The following is a 15,903-nucleotide window of genomic DNA, read 5'->3' as shown; positions in this document are numbered from 1 at the left end:
TAATTTGTTTCTGGATTTTGATGCAGAATGATGGGGAATCTATCTACGAATCGTTTAAGGTATTCCGCTCAAGAATCGGATCACTATAAGCAAAGATATGGCCTTCGCAGGGGGCCATGTTGTCCTTTCGCGCAGTTTCCTTATTTTGGAAGGGGACCCCCTGGAAAATTTTAGAAAAAATCGAAAAAATAATTTTTTCTTGGATTTTGATGCAGAATGATGGGGAATCTATCTACGAATCGTTTAAGGTATTCTGCTCAAGAATCGGATCACTATAAGCAAAGATATGGCCTTCGCAGGGGGCCATGTTGTCCTTTTTTGCAGTTTCCCCATTTTGGAAGGGGACCCCCTGGAAAATTTTACAAAAAATCGAAAAAATAATTTGTTTCTGGATTTTGATGCAGAATGATGGGGAATCTATCTACGAATCGTTTAAGGTATTCCGCTCAAGAATCGGATCACTATAAGCAAAGATATGGCCTTCGCAGGGGGCCATGTTGTCCTTTCGCGCAGTTTCCTTATTTTGGAAGGGGACCCCCTGGAAAATTTTACAAAAAATCGAAAAAATAATTTTTTCCTGGATTTTGATGCAGAATGTTGGGGAATCTATCTACAAATCGTTTAAGGTATTCCGCTCAAGAATCGGAGCACTATAAGCAAAGATATGGCCTTCGCAGGGGGCCATGTTGTCCTTTTTTGCAGTTTCCCCATTTTGGAAGGGGACCCCCTGGAAAATTTTACAAAAAATCGAAAAAATAATTTGTTTCTGGATTTTGATGCAGAATGATGGGGAATCTATCTACGAATCGTTTAAGGTATTTCGCTCAAGAATCGGAGCACTATAAGCAAAGATATGGCCCTCGCAGGGGGCCATGTTGTCCTTTTTTGCAGTTTCCCCATTTTGGAAGGGGACCCCCTGGAAAATTTTACAAAAAATCGAAAAAATAATTTTTTCCTGGATTTTGATGCAGAATGTTGGGGAATCTATCTACAAATCGTTTAAGGTATTCCGCTCAAGAATCGGAGCACTATAAGCAAAGATATGGCCTTCGCAGGGGGCCATGTTGTCCTTTTTTGCAGTTTCCCCATTTTGGAAGGGGACCCCCTGGAAAATTTTACAAAAAATCGAAAAAATAATTTGTTTCTGGATTTTGATGCAGAATGATGGGGAATCTATCTACGAATCGTTTAAGGTATTTCGCTCAAGAATCGGAGCACTATAAGCAAAGATATGGCCTTCGCAGGGGGCCATGTTGTCCTTTTTTGCAGTTTCCCCATTTTCGAAGGGGACCCCCTGGAAAATTTTACAAACAATCGAAAAAATAATTTTTTCCTGGATTTTGATGCAGAATGGTGGGGAATCTATCTACGAATCATTTAAGGTATTCCGCTCAAGAATCGGGTTGATATTGGCAAAGATATGGCCTTCGCGTTGCTCTCCTTGTGATTCGTATGGTTCCAGTACCCCTTGAATGGTCCATACGAATATGCATGATTCATTGGCCAGAAAATCCTACCGCAAATGGCCAAAATTAACGTGGTCGATTTAAGCGGCTAACGGAGAGCACTCGAAATGTGCAATTAGCTGCCCGTTGAACCGTGCTGGGGAAAGATAAAGTCCAGAGTGCCCGCCGATGTTTGCCATAAAAAAACACGAAATATTTACGGGTTGTTGCTTTTAAATATATATATATTTTTCCATAAATTATTGCTTAAATATTTTGTTTATACAATTAGTCTATATGCTTAAAACCCAACGCATTTTTAAACTCTTTCCTCTGTTATCTACAACAGCATTTTACAAATATATATATTCGATTTTTGATGTGGGATACTACAAAGGTACGCTTGGGTCTCTACTTGCATTGTCGTCCTGCCTAAAAATCAAATAACCCAGTCTGTTCGGGATCTAGTCCTTATATGAGGCTAACAATTATTCGATTTGGGAAGATGTACTAAATATAGTGATTTGTGCGTTAAATATAATTGTGCGACACTTTCCGTATATAGTCCATAACGTTGTGTTCCGTAAATGCTAAATCGGCTATTTTTAAAAAAGATTCGGTAGTTGCACCACTTAAGCCAAATATCATGGATCAGACTATAATTGTTGTTGGTTGCGCAACTGATTATAAGGCAGTTTTCATCAGCACATACATTATTATTTATTATTGTTGCATGCGCTCCAAAATGAGGTTTTGGAAATGATTTATTTTCTTTTTTCTTCATTGGGTAGGAACTAGAACTGGCAAATATATAGTTCCATCCTGATTTTTGGCATTAAGTACATCCAAAAAAATGATACATTACATTCGAACTGACTCTGTATACTTTCGTTATTGTTTTGTGCTTACTTTCAATATTGATTGATTTTAGTCGCTTGGCACTGTTCTTTTGCGATTTTTCATATAGCTAATACTCGCAAAAAAAACACATTTGCCAAAAAAAAACACTCAACTCTTGGCAGTTCCATCGATATTTGCGGGAATGAAATCCGTTGTCGGTTAGTCTGTGCGCTTTCTGGAATCTATACATTAAAATTGCTTTCTTGTGCTCCGGGTTCCGTGGTCCGTGGTCTGGGGTACGGAGTACGGACACTGTCAGCACCTTTCACACCCACCCTCCTCCATTTTCGTTTTCCATGTCTGCCTGATAACACGCCACAAAGAAAGAATTGTAAAATGTGTTTCTCTGCTACTGCTTCTGCTGCTTCACTCCATTTTTTTTTGTAGAAAAAAAAATTGCACGAAATGCATTTTATAGCTGGTATAGCGAGGTGGCGGGGGGAGTCTTCCATCAGCAGGCCTGCAAATAAAAAAAAAAAAACAAAAGAAACATGAGTCGAGGATTGCTTGTCAACCGTTTAAGCGACGTACTAGACCGTGGCCAGTACACCGCTCAGCTCAACAGCTCCGTTGTCTCAATTAACTACTAAAGCCATCGCCAGGCGACAGGGGCGGAGCAGGAGGGGCCGGATCATCGAGGGCGGGGCACGTTATCAGGCATCGGGGTCCAACTATACGATTGTTTGGCATGCACCCCGTCTCGTTTTGCGGGGGAGGCGGGATATATTAATTGAATTTGGGCCCGAAATGGGTGTGTTTTGTGGCATTTGATGGGAAATAAGCTCTGGGATTTGGGTTAAGCTATCTCTTATTATAATTTGTTCAAAATCGGAGCTCGAATAACATCTAATTGAATATAATATTGAATTTCTTAAAGCTGAAATCTTGAACCCACTGGCATTCTACTTCTTAAAACTGTACTTTCACATTGTTTCTTGTATTTTGGCCTCAACCCTGATCTTTGCCACTCAAGATCCATTATCTGGGTAGGTGCTAAACGTCCAAAAGGTTCTTGGATTGCGACAATCGAATCACGAAGACGTGATTCGCACGTTAAGAAAGCCGCCAAACGGGGAGCCAAACAAAACACATGACTCAACAGATCAAGAACCCAATGAGACCATACAGTACACATTCGTTAATGAAAGATTATTGTAAGAGTTCTAAATATGTTAACTTTCGAAAAAGAAAATTACGGGGTTTGTGGTATTTTTGAAGTAGTGAACATTTTAAAGAAACATTTAAAGTCAACTCACATGAAGCGAATGTATCGAGTTTGCCTCGTAGCCGCCCTTGCCCTGCATCTGGGTTGAGATCGCGTTGAGGCGGTTAGCCGACAGCTCCACGTCCGCGGATCCGATGTGGCCCGTATGGACAAAGTTCGTGGGATTGCCGATCATGGACCGGTCGATGCGCAGGCGTTGGTGTGGGCGGCGGGAGGGAGAGCGCTGCTGCTGGAAACAGCACGAGAACCACTGCAGCCAGATCTCCCCGTTGCTGGCCATCTTCCCCTCGACTACCTGGCTGCGCCGGCTGGACGGAAGCGGTGTTTCAGTCTTCTGGTATGGCTGTGGCAGCTGCTGTTGGCTGTTTCGATCAATTGTGAGGCAGCTACTCCCAGCCAGGATGACGAAGTTGTGGAGCGTGGGGAACGCACCTTCGATCGCTAAAAGGATAAAGTTCAAAATACTATTATTATTAAGAGCTTTTATTTGTTTCTATAACTAAACACTAGTCGGATGAATACTATTCCTGCTATTTAATCAATCTTAAAACAAACAGTTACGAACTCTCAAAATACTTGTTCTGTTCCAGAAAGCCAGCGACGTACAGAGATGCGCTATTTAGTCTACTCGCTTGTATCTGAGACTTGTGTGGGAGGAGGTATCTGCATGCTGTTTGTCTGCTCTACTTGCTGCCCCACTTGTTACCTTGCTTTTCACTCGGCTACACACTCGCAGATACAGATACAAATAATGTTACAGATGCGGGCACCTTGAGCAAGCTATCCACAGATTCGTTTAAAAAAAAAATCCCAAAACAGAACAGCCCGAGGTGTTGCCTGGGAAGCCGCAAAGTTGCGAAAGAAAAAAAGCTTTACAAAAATCAACAATTAATTGGCACTTTTGTGTAATTAAGATTGAGAGAAAGACACAAAAGCCACACGGCCAAAAGAAACGAAAGAGCCCGGAAAGAAGACACAACCCGTCTTCCAAGCTATCACTCACGATCTTCGTGGTAAGCTGGCCCAACTAGTTCTGGCGAATCAGTTACTTTTGTCTCGAAATGTTTCTCGAAATTGAAGCCCCATTGTATCTTTCTGCTCATGTGAATAAATACCGTAAAATCGGGGAATTGTATTATATAATCGTAATTAATCAGATGGTTTGAAACAAAAGAAGTTGTCTTATTTTTGGAAGACAAATTAAAAGATATACATAAGTTTATAAAATCTGATTATTATTTTTGATACTTTGGGATATTTACTGTCGAACTCTAGATACTAATAGGATGTCTTCTGAAAAGAGTCATGTTGACCTAGAATTCTCCTCTTTTCATCCCTTTTCTTAACGGAATTCCACTTTAAAGTCTGTTTCCATTAGATCACTGTCATCATTATGCCGGCTATGACAAACATTTTCCGCGCAATTTCCGACGCAGCTCCGGAGGCGAATCTTCTTGAGCTTTCTACGCGTGTTGCGCGCTCTTCTGTCTTCTTTCTGCAGTCTTCTGGTCTTGTGTCTCTCCCTCTGGTTGGGCAATTAAAGCTGCTCAAGCGTCTTTAATGCGCAGTGAAAACAAAATGAAAGTGCCAGGCGGCAGGGCAGAGACCAGAGACCAGAGACGGTTGTCGACTTGGAGCTGGAGTTGGAGCGGCCGGCTTATTGTATCCAACATACATACATATCTGCACTTTCCGAGAGCGAACGTTATCTTAATCGCGCTACGACGCGTGTCACACAACAACAACAACAAAGCTAAGAAAGAAAAAAGCCATGGTAACAGCAACAACATAACATAATAGCTGTCGACCAAGTTGGAGCAATTGACAGACGGTTGGAGGGAATGGGGGAAAATGAGCCACCGAATGCGCTAAAGCGTTTCAATTTTCTGTGTCAAAAGGTTATTAAAGTGAGAGATGCCCGAGAGATATGAATAGGCAGACCTAGGCAGCGAAAATCGTGCACAGAGGAAAATAATTTAATAAAACAAACAGCAGTTCATAAAACAATCATATCTTAGGTCAGCCCATTTTATTTTCCAGTGTAAGTGTTGCAAGAAAGGTACGCACATTTTCCTCTGGCTTTTGTTTTCTCATTTAACTTGAACTGGGGCTGGAAATCAAGTGTTTATCAAGCTTGTCTGCCGTTTTATGTAAATAACATTTATGCACAAACATACAACACAACCCAACAGATACAATCCAACAGATACAAACCGTGATGTTTATGAGACTGTGTTTGGTTAGAAAACGAAAGCTAGACAACCGTTAATTATCAATCGAGTGACGTACTTATCCGGCCAGAGAAACCAGAGATGTCCGAAGGGGGTGGGGGATTGATAAAAATAAAATATTTAAACAGCCTGCTGTGCGTAATTGCTTTGCAATCATCCTAAGCAAATGGATTCCAATGTATGTAGTACGTACTCGAATCTTTTTTACTTGCTCTCTCAAAGTCATTTATAAACATTTTCTGCTTTCTGAGTTTTTTGCAGCAGTTGCTGACATCATCGTCGGGGTTTCTGCCAACGGGCGGGGTTATTGAATTTGAACAGAAAACCACACAAAAAATGGGCGAACTCGAGTAATTATAATTACATTTAAGCCGCTTAACAGTCCCGCCGACGTTTTTTGTATTGGATCGAATGAAATCTTAACGGCAATAGACGGCTCTTTCAAATATGAAATTTCAAATTCAAACATAAATGGCATTTGGAAAGTATTGGGGAACTAGACTGGCTCAATTGTGGAACAAATATTCAAAAGACAATTCAGACATATTGCAAAATAGTCTAAGAATAGTCTGGCACAAAAAGCAAGTTCTTTATATTTGGTTTTTAATTTAAAAGTTTTATGTTAGACACAAAAGCTTGTTCAACAATTTATATAAGCGGTTTTTTTTATCGTCAGCATATTCATTTTAATACGAATTTTGCGGGCTTATTAAATAAATGGATGATTTAACAGGATATGAAATATTATATGACATGTAATTAAGCTATAGTATAACTTACTATTAAAAAAAAATAAATCATTTCACCACCATGGATTAGACAATCCATTAGGCCCACCACACAGACTTGACCCAAAAAACTCCCCCAAATAAACACCAAAATGCTCGTAATTTGCCAAACTCCGACAATTCACACGCGCCAAAGACATCAAGTCTGTGGTAATGTTTTTTCGCGCAACGGAAATGAAATGTATGCAAAATGAATACGCCAGTAGGGAGTGGATGGGAGTGGAGTGGAGTGGAGTGGTGTGGAGAAATGGGGGGATAGAGGAACACCAAACGAAATGATGTACCATCAACATGTTACATCATTTTTGGGCACAACCGGCGACAAAGAAGGGGCTGGGCTGGCCGAGTGCACGACAACGACGACAACATGCTTTGCATAAGAAAAGAGCGGCTCAGCCGGGGGGTTCAAGAAACCAATAAACGGTCTGGGTCTGTTAAAGTAAATTTAAAAGAGGCTCTTAATTGAAAAGCTCAAATCACACGCATTGTGCTGAATGAAATGGCACAGCAATTTCATTTTATCAACTCTTTGTCGGTAAAAACAAATATCTTATTCATATATTAAGTATTTCTACTTAAAATTAAAACAATTGCATTAAAATAGCTTGTATGGTTTGCCACCAACAATGGGGTTTGGTTGAAAGTATATCAAAACTTGGGCTTTTGATAGAAGTTTCCTTTACTTTATTTTTCCATTCCTGTCTGTTTCACAACAATCACTAAAGAACACTCGTTGCACTCCACAATCACTTCGCTGCCGCTGCTTTGTGCTGGAGAGGTGGAGGTGGCGGGTGACTCATCATCGTCTCCGGGTCCCTCGTACAGATACTGACCGCCGCATCGACAGTTGTACGCATAGCTCCACATTGTCGCTGGCCCTTTGTCTGTTGATTTCAGTTCTGGAGATTCATCGGCTTCGGCTTCGTCTTCGTCTTCGATTTCCACTTGGATCCGTTGCATTTCTCCGAGCTGAACATGAGCATAAATATTACTGTGTGTCTGAAATTTCAACTGCAGTAATTCGGCATCGTAGTGTTTACGCTTAATGGGATCTTTGAGCGTATTCCAGGCAGCGTTTATCGCATTAAAGTCCCCGTTCTGGGTGCTCTCGGCAGTCAGATTTGGGTCATCTAGCTGTTGTAATTTGTCGGGATGACATTGTAGTATCAGTTGTTTGTAGTTGCACTTGATCTCCTCAAAGCTGGCATTGGCGGACACATCAAGCAGCTCATAAAAGTCGGGCATCTGCAATGGAGGGCGATGAAATAAAGGAGGGCTAAAGCTAATGTTTACTTACATTAAATGTATCTTGGGATTAGAAGATTATAGCATTATAGTTTGCACTTTATTCATAAACACTTCAGATAATGCGGATAAACACTTTTATTTATTTATTTAAACTTTATTTATTGGAAAGTAAAAAAATGTGCCTTGGATCTTCAGGCTGTAGTAGGCGTGGCGTTTTGCAACACTATCCGTTCTAATGCCCGAAAACAGCTGTTTATTGTTTACCACTCAGCGGAATTAAAAACAGTTGAATTAATCAATATATAAAAAACCGGTAACCACCCCCATGTCCTCATTCCTCCTCCTCCAACCCGCTACTTTATATCCATAGTCACGTAGCTGTCAGCCGAGACTGGCCTTTGTTGCTGGAAAACGGAAATGTCCCCAAGAAGGAGTGATGAGTGTGGGAGAGTTCCGTCTGTGTTGCTAGGTTGTGATAAAGAGAATAGTTTCCACGCCCTGTATGTGCTGCAATCATAATTCCCCGCCAGCAGATCCCACCAAGTCCCGTTCTATAGCGGAGAAAAGTGCTACACACATACACACATGTACATATTGTCAAAAAGTCAAGCCCCAATTGCACTTGGAGAGTCGAAAAACAAGGTCAACCAACTGGTTCGGCGGCAGCAGCCAAAAATATATAAACATACACATGAACAAACATATATGTACGTTGTATATGGCTGAAAAACCAAGCCAATCGGTCGGCATCGCATACATTGACCCAATTTCAAAATTAGCGAAAAAGGAAAGGAAGGGGAAAACTTGAACTATCTTATAAAATTTAATACCTCACTTCATTTTAAAAGAGAAGCAAGCACACTGGCACAATCTAATTCTAGTCTGGAAACTTGCCTTTTATGTTGATGTTGATGGCTTTTCCAGCAGATTAATCACGTGCGGAAAACTTGATTGCTTTGAACTTTCCGGTGTTTATTAAATCGTTTATTTATGGAAAATCACTCACTTTCAAGAACGTTTGGTTTGCATCACTTATGCTCAGTCTATTTGAGCACATTTATTGTCGATATCACTCCAATATGTCGTTTTCAGTCCTCATACGAGTTATTTTAACTTTATATATAAAATTTCAATCGGTCTGCACTTGTTTACGCTTTTTCCGACAGTAAACACCGCAACAACGTCGATGCAGTCCGAAGTTTTTTTCCCAATTGTCTTTCAGTGTTGCCAACTTGGCTATTTTCCGTCAAATTTAGCTTTAAACCGCCATATCCCTTGTTCCTTCCTATTCGATATCATCGCTACCTTAACCGGTTCAAATAGTTTATCCGGGTTTGGGGTATAGAGCGCAATGATAAAAAAAAAATAATATATTTAGATAGTGAATGATAGGTAATTTTGTAATTATTAATTTAAGTCGGTAAAAGCACACCGAAAAGCTTTAACTACTCCATTTTTTTGTGTTTTTCGAGACCGGTGGAGAGCAGTGTTGAATAACGAGCCAAGAATAGTGATGTACAACATCGATAAATATTCGAACTAGTGCCAAAGTATCGCAAGCAACCCTGCTCGCTCAACTGCCAACTGTCAACGCCACTTCCGCCTTCTTTTCGTCGGGTTCCTTAAAAATGACTGGTTTAACGAACAGGGTAAGTGCCGAAAAATGGCCGATAAAGTGTGTGGCGCCTTAAATAAATGTATGCAAAGTGTAAAGAACTACGTGGCCTATGCGTGTAGGCGCCCAGACGTGCGACAAAAGCTGAGAAAACTATTGTTTTGAGTGTTAGTTGCTTGTGGTACACGTGCATAAGCGCCCACAGCAGCACCATTAGTGAAAATGTGCAGGGGCCGCCTACATAGCATGCTTGTTGCGAGTGAAATGCAATCAATAACTGCCTTTAAAATAAATAAAGACGAAAAAATGTTCTGCATACATTTGTTTATGCGCTTCCCGCTAACATAACCTCACAAACTGGATTCTGTTTTAATAAGAGACTCTTTTTTTTTTCAGACCGTTGTTATTGATGGTCGCGGCCATTTGTTGGGCCGTCTGGCCTCCGTGGTCGCCAAGTACCTGTTGCAGGGCGGCAAGGTCGCTGTGGTGCGCTGCGAGGAGCTGAACCTTTCCGGTCACTTCTACAGAAACAAGATCAAGTTCTTGGCCTATCTGCGCAAGCGTTGCAACGTCAACCCGGCTCGTGGACCCTTCCACTTCCGTGCCCCCTCCAGGATCTTCTACAAGGCTGTTCGAGGTACGTATCTACTCAGCAATGGCAGTAGTCTAGCAGAATCTGTGATGTTTTCAAACCTTATTACCTACATTATTTGAACGAGACCATGTAAACAAAACAAAACTGAGTAAATCTGCTGCTAAAACTACTTAACTAAATTTCTTTTCAATATGCCCCAACTAATTACTTTATTTTTCTATTTTAGGTAAGCTTTCAAACCAGTAAACAACTTTGTACGAGCTCAGTGATGATTACTACATTCTTACCTACATTATTTGAACGAGAAACCGTGTAACCAACACCAAACTGATGCTTAAAACTAATGCTTCTCGGAGTGGATATTTTTTCAACATAAACTAATAAGAAAATATGTATCTCCTTTTCAGGCATGATCCCACACAAGACCAAGCGCGGCCAGGCTGCTCTTGCCCGTCTGCGTGTCTTCGATGGCATCCCATCGCCCTACGACAAGCGTCGCCGTGTCGTTGTGCCCATCGCCATGCGTGTGCTGACCCTGCGTTCCGACCGCAAGTACTGCCAGGTCGGTCGCCTGTCCCACGAGGTCGGATGGCACTACCAGGATGTGATCAAGAGCCTGGAGCGCAAGCGCAAGGCCAAGCTCCGTGTCACCCTCAAGCACAACCGCGAGCTGAAGAAGCTGACGGTCAAGGCGCGCGAGAACATCTCCAAGGCCGCCGAGCCCTTCAACAAGATCATCAAGTCTTACGGCTACGAGGTTTAAGGACAACAACATCGGCATTATTTCATACGTGCTGACGCGTAGAAGTTTTTTAAAAGAGAATAAAACAACATCTAGTTTAAAAAACAAATTCGTCTTTAGAGGGTCTAATTTTGTAACAAGTATTTAACTGATTTGGAACTATATACTTAAATAACTAGCATTTATTACCTCTAAAGAGGACTCTTAGGGGAATCTGAATTTGTTTTTCAAACAATTCAGTTGTAATTCTCCGAATAGAAGCCAACTTAAAATAAGGAATAGAAGACTCAAATCGAAACAGCATTTATGATCATGTCAAATCTATGCTAGCGAAGCTCTGAAGCTTTTCCAGAACAGCTGATTTGGAATAGCTTTTTATCCATCAGCTGTTTTTGGAGCAGGGCCATTGCCATTCATTTTTTTTCTTCCGGCCCCCGTTAGCAGCATAATCATCTCCTGAAATGTCAACTTTCAAGGACAAAGTAATTATTGTGACAGGAGCTAGTTCTGGAATTGGAGCTGGTGCAGCTGTCCATTTGGCCAGCTTGGGTGGACTCCTGGTCATCGTGGGACGGAATGTGGAGAAACTAAAGGAGACTGCTGCCAAGATTGTGACTGTCGGCGGAGCACCTGCTCTAGAGCTACAAGCTGACATGACCAAGGAACCGGAGGTAGAGGCGATAGTGACCGCCACTTTAGCTAAGTACGGACGCATCGATGTGCTCATCAACAATGCCGGTATCCTAGAGACCGGCTCTATTGAGAACACCAGCCTGGAACAGTTTGACCGCCTTATGAACACAAATGTGCGCTCCTTGTACCAACTCACCATGCTGGCCACTCCGGAGTTAATCAAAACCAAGGGCAACATCGTCAACGTCTCCAGCGTCTGCGGACTAAGAGCTTTTCCAGGAGTCCTAGCCTACAATATATCCAAGGCAGCGGTGGACCAGTTCACAGCCTGCGTGGCCTTGGAACTGGCTTCCAAAGGTGTTCGCGTTAATGCTGTCAATCCGGGAGTGATTGTCACCGAGATCCACAAGCGTGGGGGCATGGATGAGGAGACTTATGCCAAGTTCTTGGAGCACTGCAAGGTTACCCATGCCCTGGGTCGTCCTGGTGATGTACAGGAAGTGGCTGCGGCCATTGCTTTTCTGGCCAGCGATGCTGCCAGCTTTAGTACCGGTGTTAGCTTGCCGGTGGACGGAGGTCGCCATGCCATGTGCCCACGCTAATTTGGGACCTTGGGGCAAGGAAATCATTGGAGCATATGAAGAATCTCTTTTTTTTTTTAAATAAAAAAGAAAGTGGAATCAAACAGGAATGAATATACAATAAATATTTATAAATAATGCTCATAGTTATTTTTGAATGAAATATAAAAAGTTTTAATTACTGATTAAGACTCAAGATCTAAAAATACTTATAGAATATAAATCAAATAGATAACAGAAACTAAAGAGTACCTCAAAATGTATTATGGGTAATTATATCAGGTTCTAGATAACCAAAAAAATGACAAAAAATATTTATTCATTTTAATTAACACCAAAAGCACGACTCAAACTAGTTTGAATTTCGCAACTGCTAGAAATATATAGCTTTTTAAGTTTGCCTCTATATCGATAGTGTAATCGACTTGCGCCCCCAAAAACTTGTTGACTTGTGGGGCCTCCAATGTCATTGCCACTATCTTAGCCACTCTTGATCGCATCACACGGAACCCAGCAAACATGCCTTGTTTCAAAGATAAAGTTATTATTGTGACGGGTGCCAGTTCTGGTATTGGAGCGGGCACGGCTGTCCTTCTGGCCAAACTTGGAGGTCTTTTGACGATTGTGGGCCGAAATGTGGACAAGCTCAAAGAGACAGCGGATCAGATTGTCGCAGCGGGAGGAGCACCCGCCCTCCAGGTAGCCGCTGATATGAACAAGGAGTCGGATGTCGCAGGCATTGTGACTGAAACACTGAAAAAGTACGGAAGGATCGATGTGCTGGTCAACAATGCCGGAATTCTGGAGCTGGGAACCATTGAAAACACTAGTCTGGAGCAGTACGATCGTTTAATGAACACTAATGTGCGCGCCATCTACCAGTTGACGATGCTGGTCACCCCCGAACTGGTGAAGACCAAAGGCAATATCGTCAACGTGTCCAGTGTGAATGGGATTCGCTCGTTTCCCGGAGTCTTGGCCTACAATGTCTCGAAAGCCGCCGTTGATCAGTTCACCCGGTGTGTTGCCCTGGAGCTGGCTCCCAAGGGTGTCCGGGTTAACTCCGTAAATCCCGGCGTGATTATTACCGAGCTGCAGCGACGTGGCGGCTTGAACGACGAAGCCTACACCAAGTTTCTGGAGCACGCCAAAGTTACCCATGCTCTGGGACGTCCCGGAGAGGTTAAGGAAGTGGCCGCCGCCATAGCCTTCTTGGCCAGCGAGGAGGCCAGCTTCAGTACCGGTATCAGCCTTCCCGTGGACGGAGGTCGTCATGCCATGTGCCCTAGATAATAACCTAAATTATATAATGATTTTGAAACAATTTATGTACTTTCTATGCATTTATTTGAAAATAAAATATAGATCATGTTCTAAAACGATTATCAAACTAGTTTTTCTGTAGTCTCTATTTTGAATATTTTTCAAAAACCTTTGTTTTATAAAATTTTCCCAGTCGCATAATTTAAAAAACTCAAGGTTTCTTTATTTGAAAGTTTATAAAAATGATTTCTTTACTCCTAAATTAAACCACAGCTCTACACAATTCCATTGAAACTGAATCGGTTTTAATAATTTTTGAATATTTTCGATTATAGCCATCCCGTTGAAGTTTCGAATGTGGAATTATATTGAAAAACATTTGGAGGCTTGATCAGGACCAATTGAATTCGAATCCAAAGTGCAACAAGGCGAATGCAAAAATAAATAATGGTTGAACTGTCAGGAACTTGTCGATTTTCGAAAAAGTGGTTACACAGGACACATGACTTGCTTGCCTCCGTCCACGGGCAACGTGACACCCGTAACAAAACTGGCCAGGGGACTGGCCAAGAAACAAATGGCAGAAGCCACCTCCGAGGGTTTTCCAATTCTGCCCAGAGCATGAGATTTTTCGGAACTTTTTACGATATTCGCGTAGGTCTCGTCATCCATCCCAGAGGCCTTGTGAAGATTTGTGCGAATGAACCCAGGGTTAACAGCATTCACCCGAAGACCATTCTTACCAAAATCCAGAGCCATGGACTTGGTAAACTGGTCCAATGCCGCCTTGGACATATTGTACGATAATCTATCGGGGAAAGTCCGGAGCCCACAGACACCGGACACATTGACTATGCACCCTTTGGATCGGAGCAACTGGGGAAGCAGAAGCTTCGACAGGTAGAACGCTGATGTGACATTGGTATTCATGACATGAGAGAAGCATGCCAGCTCTGTGCTCTGCAAAGTGCCCTCATGCATGATACCCGCACCATTGACCAGTACATCCAGTTTGCCGCCAAAGCGTTCTTTGGTCTTCTGGGCAACGCACTCGACCTCCTCCGGTACGAGCAAATCCCCGCAAATACCAAACGGCTCGTATCCAATATTTAGACATTTTTTTAGAATGCTCATAAGGCCTTTCTCGTCTTGATCCACAAGAGTCAGACAAGCCCCCAGCTGAGAAAACATTTTCGCCGTAGCTAACCCAATCCCAGAGGCTGCGCCGGTGATGAGAACCACCTTGCCGGTGAAGTCCATAACCATCTTGCCCTTGTTGCCCATCGAACCGATTTTATCAAAATTTTTGAAGTAGAAAATTTACAGAAAACAAAAACTACATCAGACAGGAAATTTTGAAAAGGGTTTGTTAAATGTGACATTAGATTAGTCAAATATTAGTTAATAATGATCATTGTGTTTAAATTTTAAAAATATTGACTTTTAAGTTAAAAGTTTTAACGTATTTCTTCTTGAGAAAACCGTACAGTGACTATCGCTATGACCAACAAGAGCTTTTTCTGTCTCGTTTTTAATTTAGTATACAAATTAAAAGAAAATATAAAGTTTAAAAAATAACGACTATTAAATGCATTTGAATCGGGAAAGTTTCGTTTCATTGTTCTTAGCGGGGACACATGGCATGACGGCCGCCATCTACGGGTAGACTGACTCCAGTGCTAAAGCTAGCCTCCTCGCTGGCAAGGAAAGCTATGGCAGCTGCCACCTCATTGACATCCCCTGGACGGCCAAGAGCGTGGGTGGTTTTGGAGTGCTCCAGGAACTTCTTGTATGTTTCCGGATCCATGCCTCCGCGGGAGTGAAGATTGGTGACAGTCACACCGGGGTTAACGCAGTTTACTCGTACTCCCTTACTGGCTAACTCCAAGGCCACACATCGGGTGAACTGATCCACGCCCATTTTTGAGATGTTGTAGGCCAGGACACCAGGAAAAGAGCGAATTCCATTTACGCTGGACACGTTAACTATATTGCCCTTGGATTTGATTAGTTCTGGGGTGGCTAGCATGGTGAGATGATAGATGGCCCGCAGATTGGTGTTCATCACTCGATCATACTGTTCCAAACTCGTATTCTCAATGGTGCCCGTCTCAATGATTCCGGCGTTGTTGACCAGCACGTCAAGTTTTCCATACTTTTGGAGGGTCTCTTCCCAGATCCGCTTGGTATCCGCCTCTTTGGCGATGTCGCCCACGACTAGGGCTGGAGAGGATTCGGCTACTTTGGAGCATTCGGCTGCAACCTTCTTCAGGTTCTCCACATTCCGTCCATTTAGCGCCAGGCATGCTCCATATTTGGCAAACTTAATGGCAGTGGCGGCTCCAATTCCAGAACTGGCTCCCGTAATTAAAACAACCTTACCGGCGAAATTCATGGTGGAGAAATTATGTAAGATAATCTGAAGGTCCCAAGCCAACTGCGCATCTTAATGATTTAATTGGGGGTATTCTAGCCGGAAAAAATTGATAAGAGAGATAAGCTAAAAATAAAAATTCGATAGATGTTATTTGTTTTTAATTTATAAAAAACGAAGAATTGAACTTATTCATTTTAATAATAAATATTATTAGAAATTAAATTTAATAAATAAAAATTAAATAAAAAGTTTAAGGGACC

At 42.1% G+C, this 15,903-nt stretch overlaps 7 protein-coding genes across 9 annotated transcripts; 3 read left to right on the top strand and 4 right to left on the bottom strand.

The window, feature by feature from the left end:
* Nucleotides 1-1,661: 1,661 nt before the first annotated feature.
* On the bottom strand, nt 1,662-3,888 carry LOC6501430 (CDC42 small effector protein homolog). Its single transcript, XM_014911555.3, has 2 exons — nt 3,602-3,888; nt 1,662-2,805 (listed from the first exon to the last, which is right to left on the bottom strand). The coding sequence occupies exons 1-2, from the start codon at nt 3,848-3,850 to the stop codon at nt 2,797-2,799; spliced, it is 258 nt and encodes an 85-aa protein (XP_014767041.1). The 5' UTR covers nt 3,851-3,888; the 3' UTR covers nt 1,662-2,796.
* LOC6501429 (DPH4 homolog) lies at nt 3,877-9,170 on the bottom strand. 2 transcript variants are annotated; one of them, XM_044714153.1, is made up of 3 exons: nt 8,732-9,170; nt 7,273-7,834; nt 3,877-4,011 (listed from the first exon to the last, which is right to left on the bottom strand). In XM_044714153.1, the coding sequence occupies exon 2, from the start codon at nt 7,832-7,834 to the stop codon at nt 7,274-7,276; it is 561 nt and encodes a 186-aa protein (XP_044570088.1). In that variant the 5' UTR covers nt 8,732-9,170; the 3' UTR covers nt 3,877-4,011; nt 7,273. The 2 variants fall into 2 exon arrangements, with proteins under 2 accessions (XP_044570088.1, XP_014767040.1); XM_014911554.3 differs by lacking the exon at nt 8,732-9,170 and adding an exon at nt 7,887-8,715.
* Nucleotides 9,171-9,360: 190 nt separating this feature from the next.
* Nucleotides 9,361-10,898, top strand: LOC6499133 (60S ribosomal protein L13a). Its single transcript, XM_001955199.4, has 3 exons — nt 9,361-9,486; nt 9,849-10,089; nt 10,455-10,898. The coding sequence occupies exons 1-3, from the start codon at nt 9,466-9,468 to the stop codon at nt 10,808-10,810; spliced, it is 618 nt and encodes a 205-aa protein (XP_001955235.1). The 5' UTR covers nt 9,361-9,465; the 3' UTR covers nt 10,811-10,898.
* A 191-nt stretch (nt 10,899-11,089) lies between these two features.
* On the top strand, nt 11,090-12,254 carry LOC6499134 (3-oxoacyl-[acyl-carrier-protein] reductase). The gene has a single exon (XM_001955198.4). The coding sequence runs from the start codon at nt 11,251-11,253 to the stop codon at nt 12,022-12,024; it is 774 nt and encodes a 257-aa protein (XP_001955234.1). The 5' UTR covers nt 11,090-11,250; the 3' UTR covers nt 12,025-12,254.
* Nucleotides 12,255-12,449: 195 nt separating this feature from the next.
* LOC6499135 (3-oxoacyl-[acyl-carrier-protein] reductase FabG) lies at nt 12,450-13,388 on the top strand. The gene has a single exon (XM_001955197.4). The coding sequence runs from the start codon at nt 12,523-12,525 to the stop codon at nt 13,294-13,296; it is 774 nt and encodes a 257-aa protein (XP_001955233.1). The 5' UTR covers nt 12,450-12,522; the 3' UTR covers nt 13,297-13,388.
* Nucleotides 13,389-13,464: 76 nt separating this feature from the next.
* On the bottom strand, nt 13,465-14,550 carry LOC6501428 (3-oxoacyl-[acyl-carrier-protein] reductase FabG). 2 transcript variants are annotated; one of them, XM_014911553.3, is made up of 2 exons: nt 14,010-14,550; nt 13,781-13,947 (listed from the first exon to the last, which is right to left on the bottom strand). In XM_014911553.3, exons 1-2 carry the CDS (start codon nt 14,548-14,550, stop codon nt 13,931-13,933), a joined length of 558 nt encoding a protein of 185 aa, XP_014767039.1. In that variant the 3' UTR covers nt 13,781-13,930. The 2 variants fall into 2 exon arrangements, with proteins under 2 accessions (XP_001955232.1, XP_014767039.1); XM_001955196.4 differs by having other exon boundaries at nt 13,465-14,550.
* Nucleotides 14,551-14,781: 231 nt separating this feature from the next.
* Nucleotides 14,782-15,840, bottom strand: LOC6501427 (glucose 1-dehydrogenase). Its single transcript, XM_001955195.4, has one exon. The coding sequence runs from the start codon at nt 15,659-15,661 to the stop codon at nt 14,891-14,893; it is 771 nt and encodes a 256-aa protein (XP_001955231.1). The 5' UTR covers nt 15,662-15,840; the 3' UTR covers nt 14,782-14,890.
* Nucleotides 15,841-15,903: the final 63 nt, after the last annotated feature.

This window comes from Drosophila ananassae, chromosome 2L (assembly GCF_017639315.1).
Source record: "Drosophila ananassae strain 14024-0371.13 chromosome 2L, ASM1763931v2, whole genome shotgun sequence".
Taxonomy (NCBI): domain Eukaryota; kingdom Metazoa; phylum Arthropoda; class Insecta; order Diptera; family Drosophilidae; genus Drosophila; species Drosophila ananassae.
The sequence above is the reverse complement of the archived record's forward strand: the minus strand, read 5'-3'. Positions and strand labels throughout refer to the sequence as shown.

What these genes read in the sequence shown, in the direction of transcription:
- LOC6499134 (XM_001955198.4), top strand. Translation starts at nt 11,251, where the DNA reads ATGTCAACTTTCAAGGACAAAGTAATTATTGTGACAGGAGCTAGTTCT.
- LOC6501427 (XM_001955195.4), bottom strand. Translation starts at nt 15,661, where the DNA reads ATGAATTTCGCCGGTAAGGTTGTTTTAATTACGGGAGCCAGTTCTGGA.
- LOC6499133 (XM_001955199.4), top strand. Translation starts at nt 9,466, where the DNA reads ATGACTGGTTTAACGAACAGG. An exon ending in TGACTGGTTTAACGAACAGG is followed by an intron (nt 9,487 to 9,848) that starts GTAAGTGCCGAA and finishes TTTTTTTTTCAG; the next exon opens with ACCGTTGTTATTGATGGTCG. An exon ending in CTTCTACAAGGCTGTTCGAG is followed by an intron (nt 10,090 to 10,454) that starts GTACGTATCTAC and finishes TCTCCTTTTCAG; the next exon opens with GCATGATCCCACACAAGACC.
- LOC6499135 (XM_001955197.4), top strand. Translation starts at nt 12,523, where the DNA reads ATGCCTTGTTTCAAAGATAAAGTTATTATTGTGACGGGTGCCAGTTCT.
- LOC6501430 (XM_014911555.3), bottom strand. Translation starts at nt 3,850, where the DNA reads ATGGCCAGCAACGGGGAGATCTGGCTGCAGTGGTTCTCGTGCTGTTTC.
- LOC6501428 (XM_001955196.4), bottom strand. Translation starts at nt 14,550, where the DNA reads ATGGGCAACAAGGGCAAGATGGTTATGGACTTCACCGGCAAGGTGGTT.
- LOC6501429 (XM_044714153.1), bottom strand. Translation starts at nt 7,834, where the DNA reads ATGCCCGACTTTTATGAGCTGCTTGATGTGTCCGCCAATGCCAGCTTT.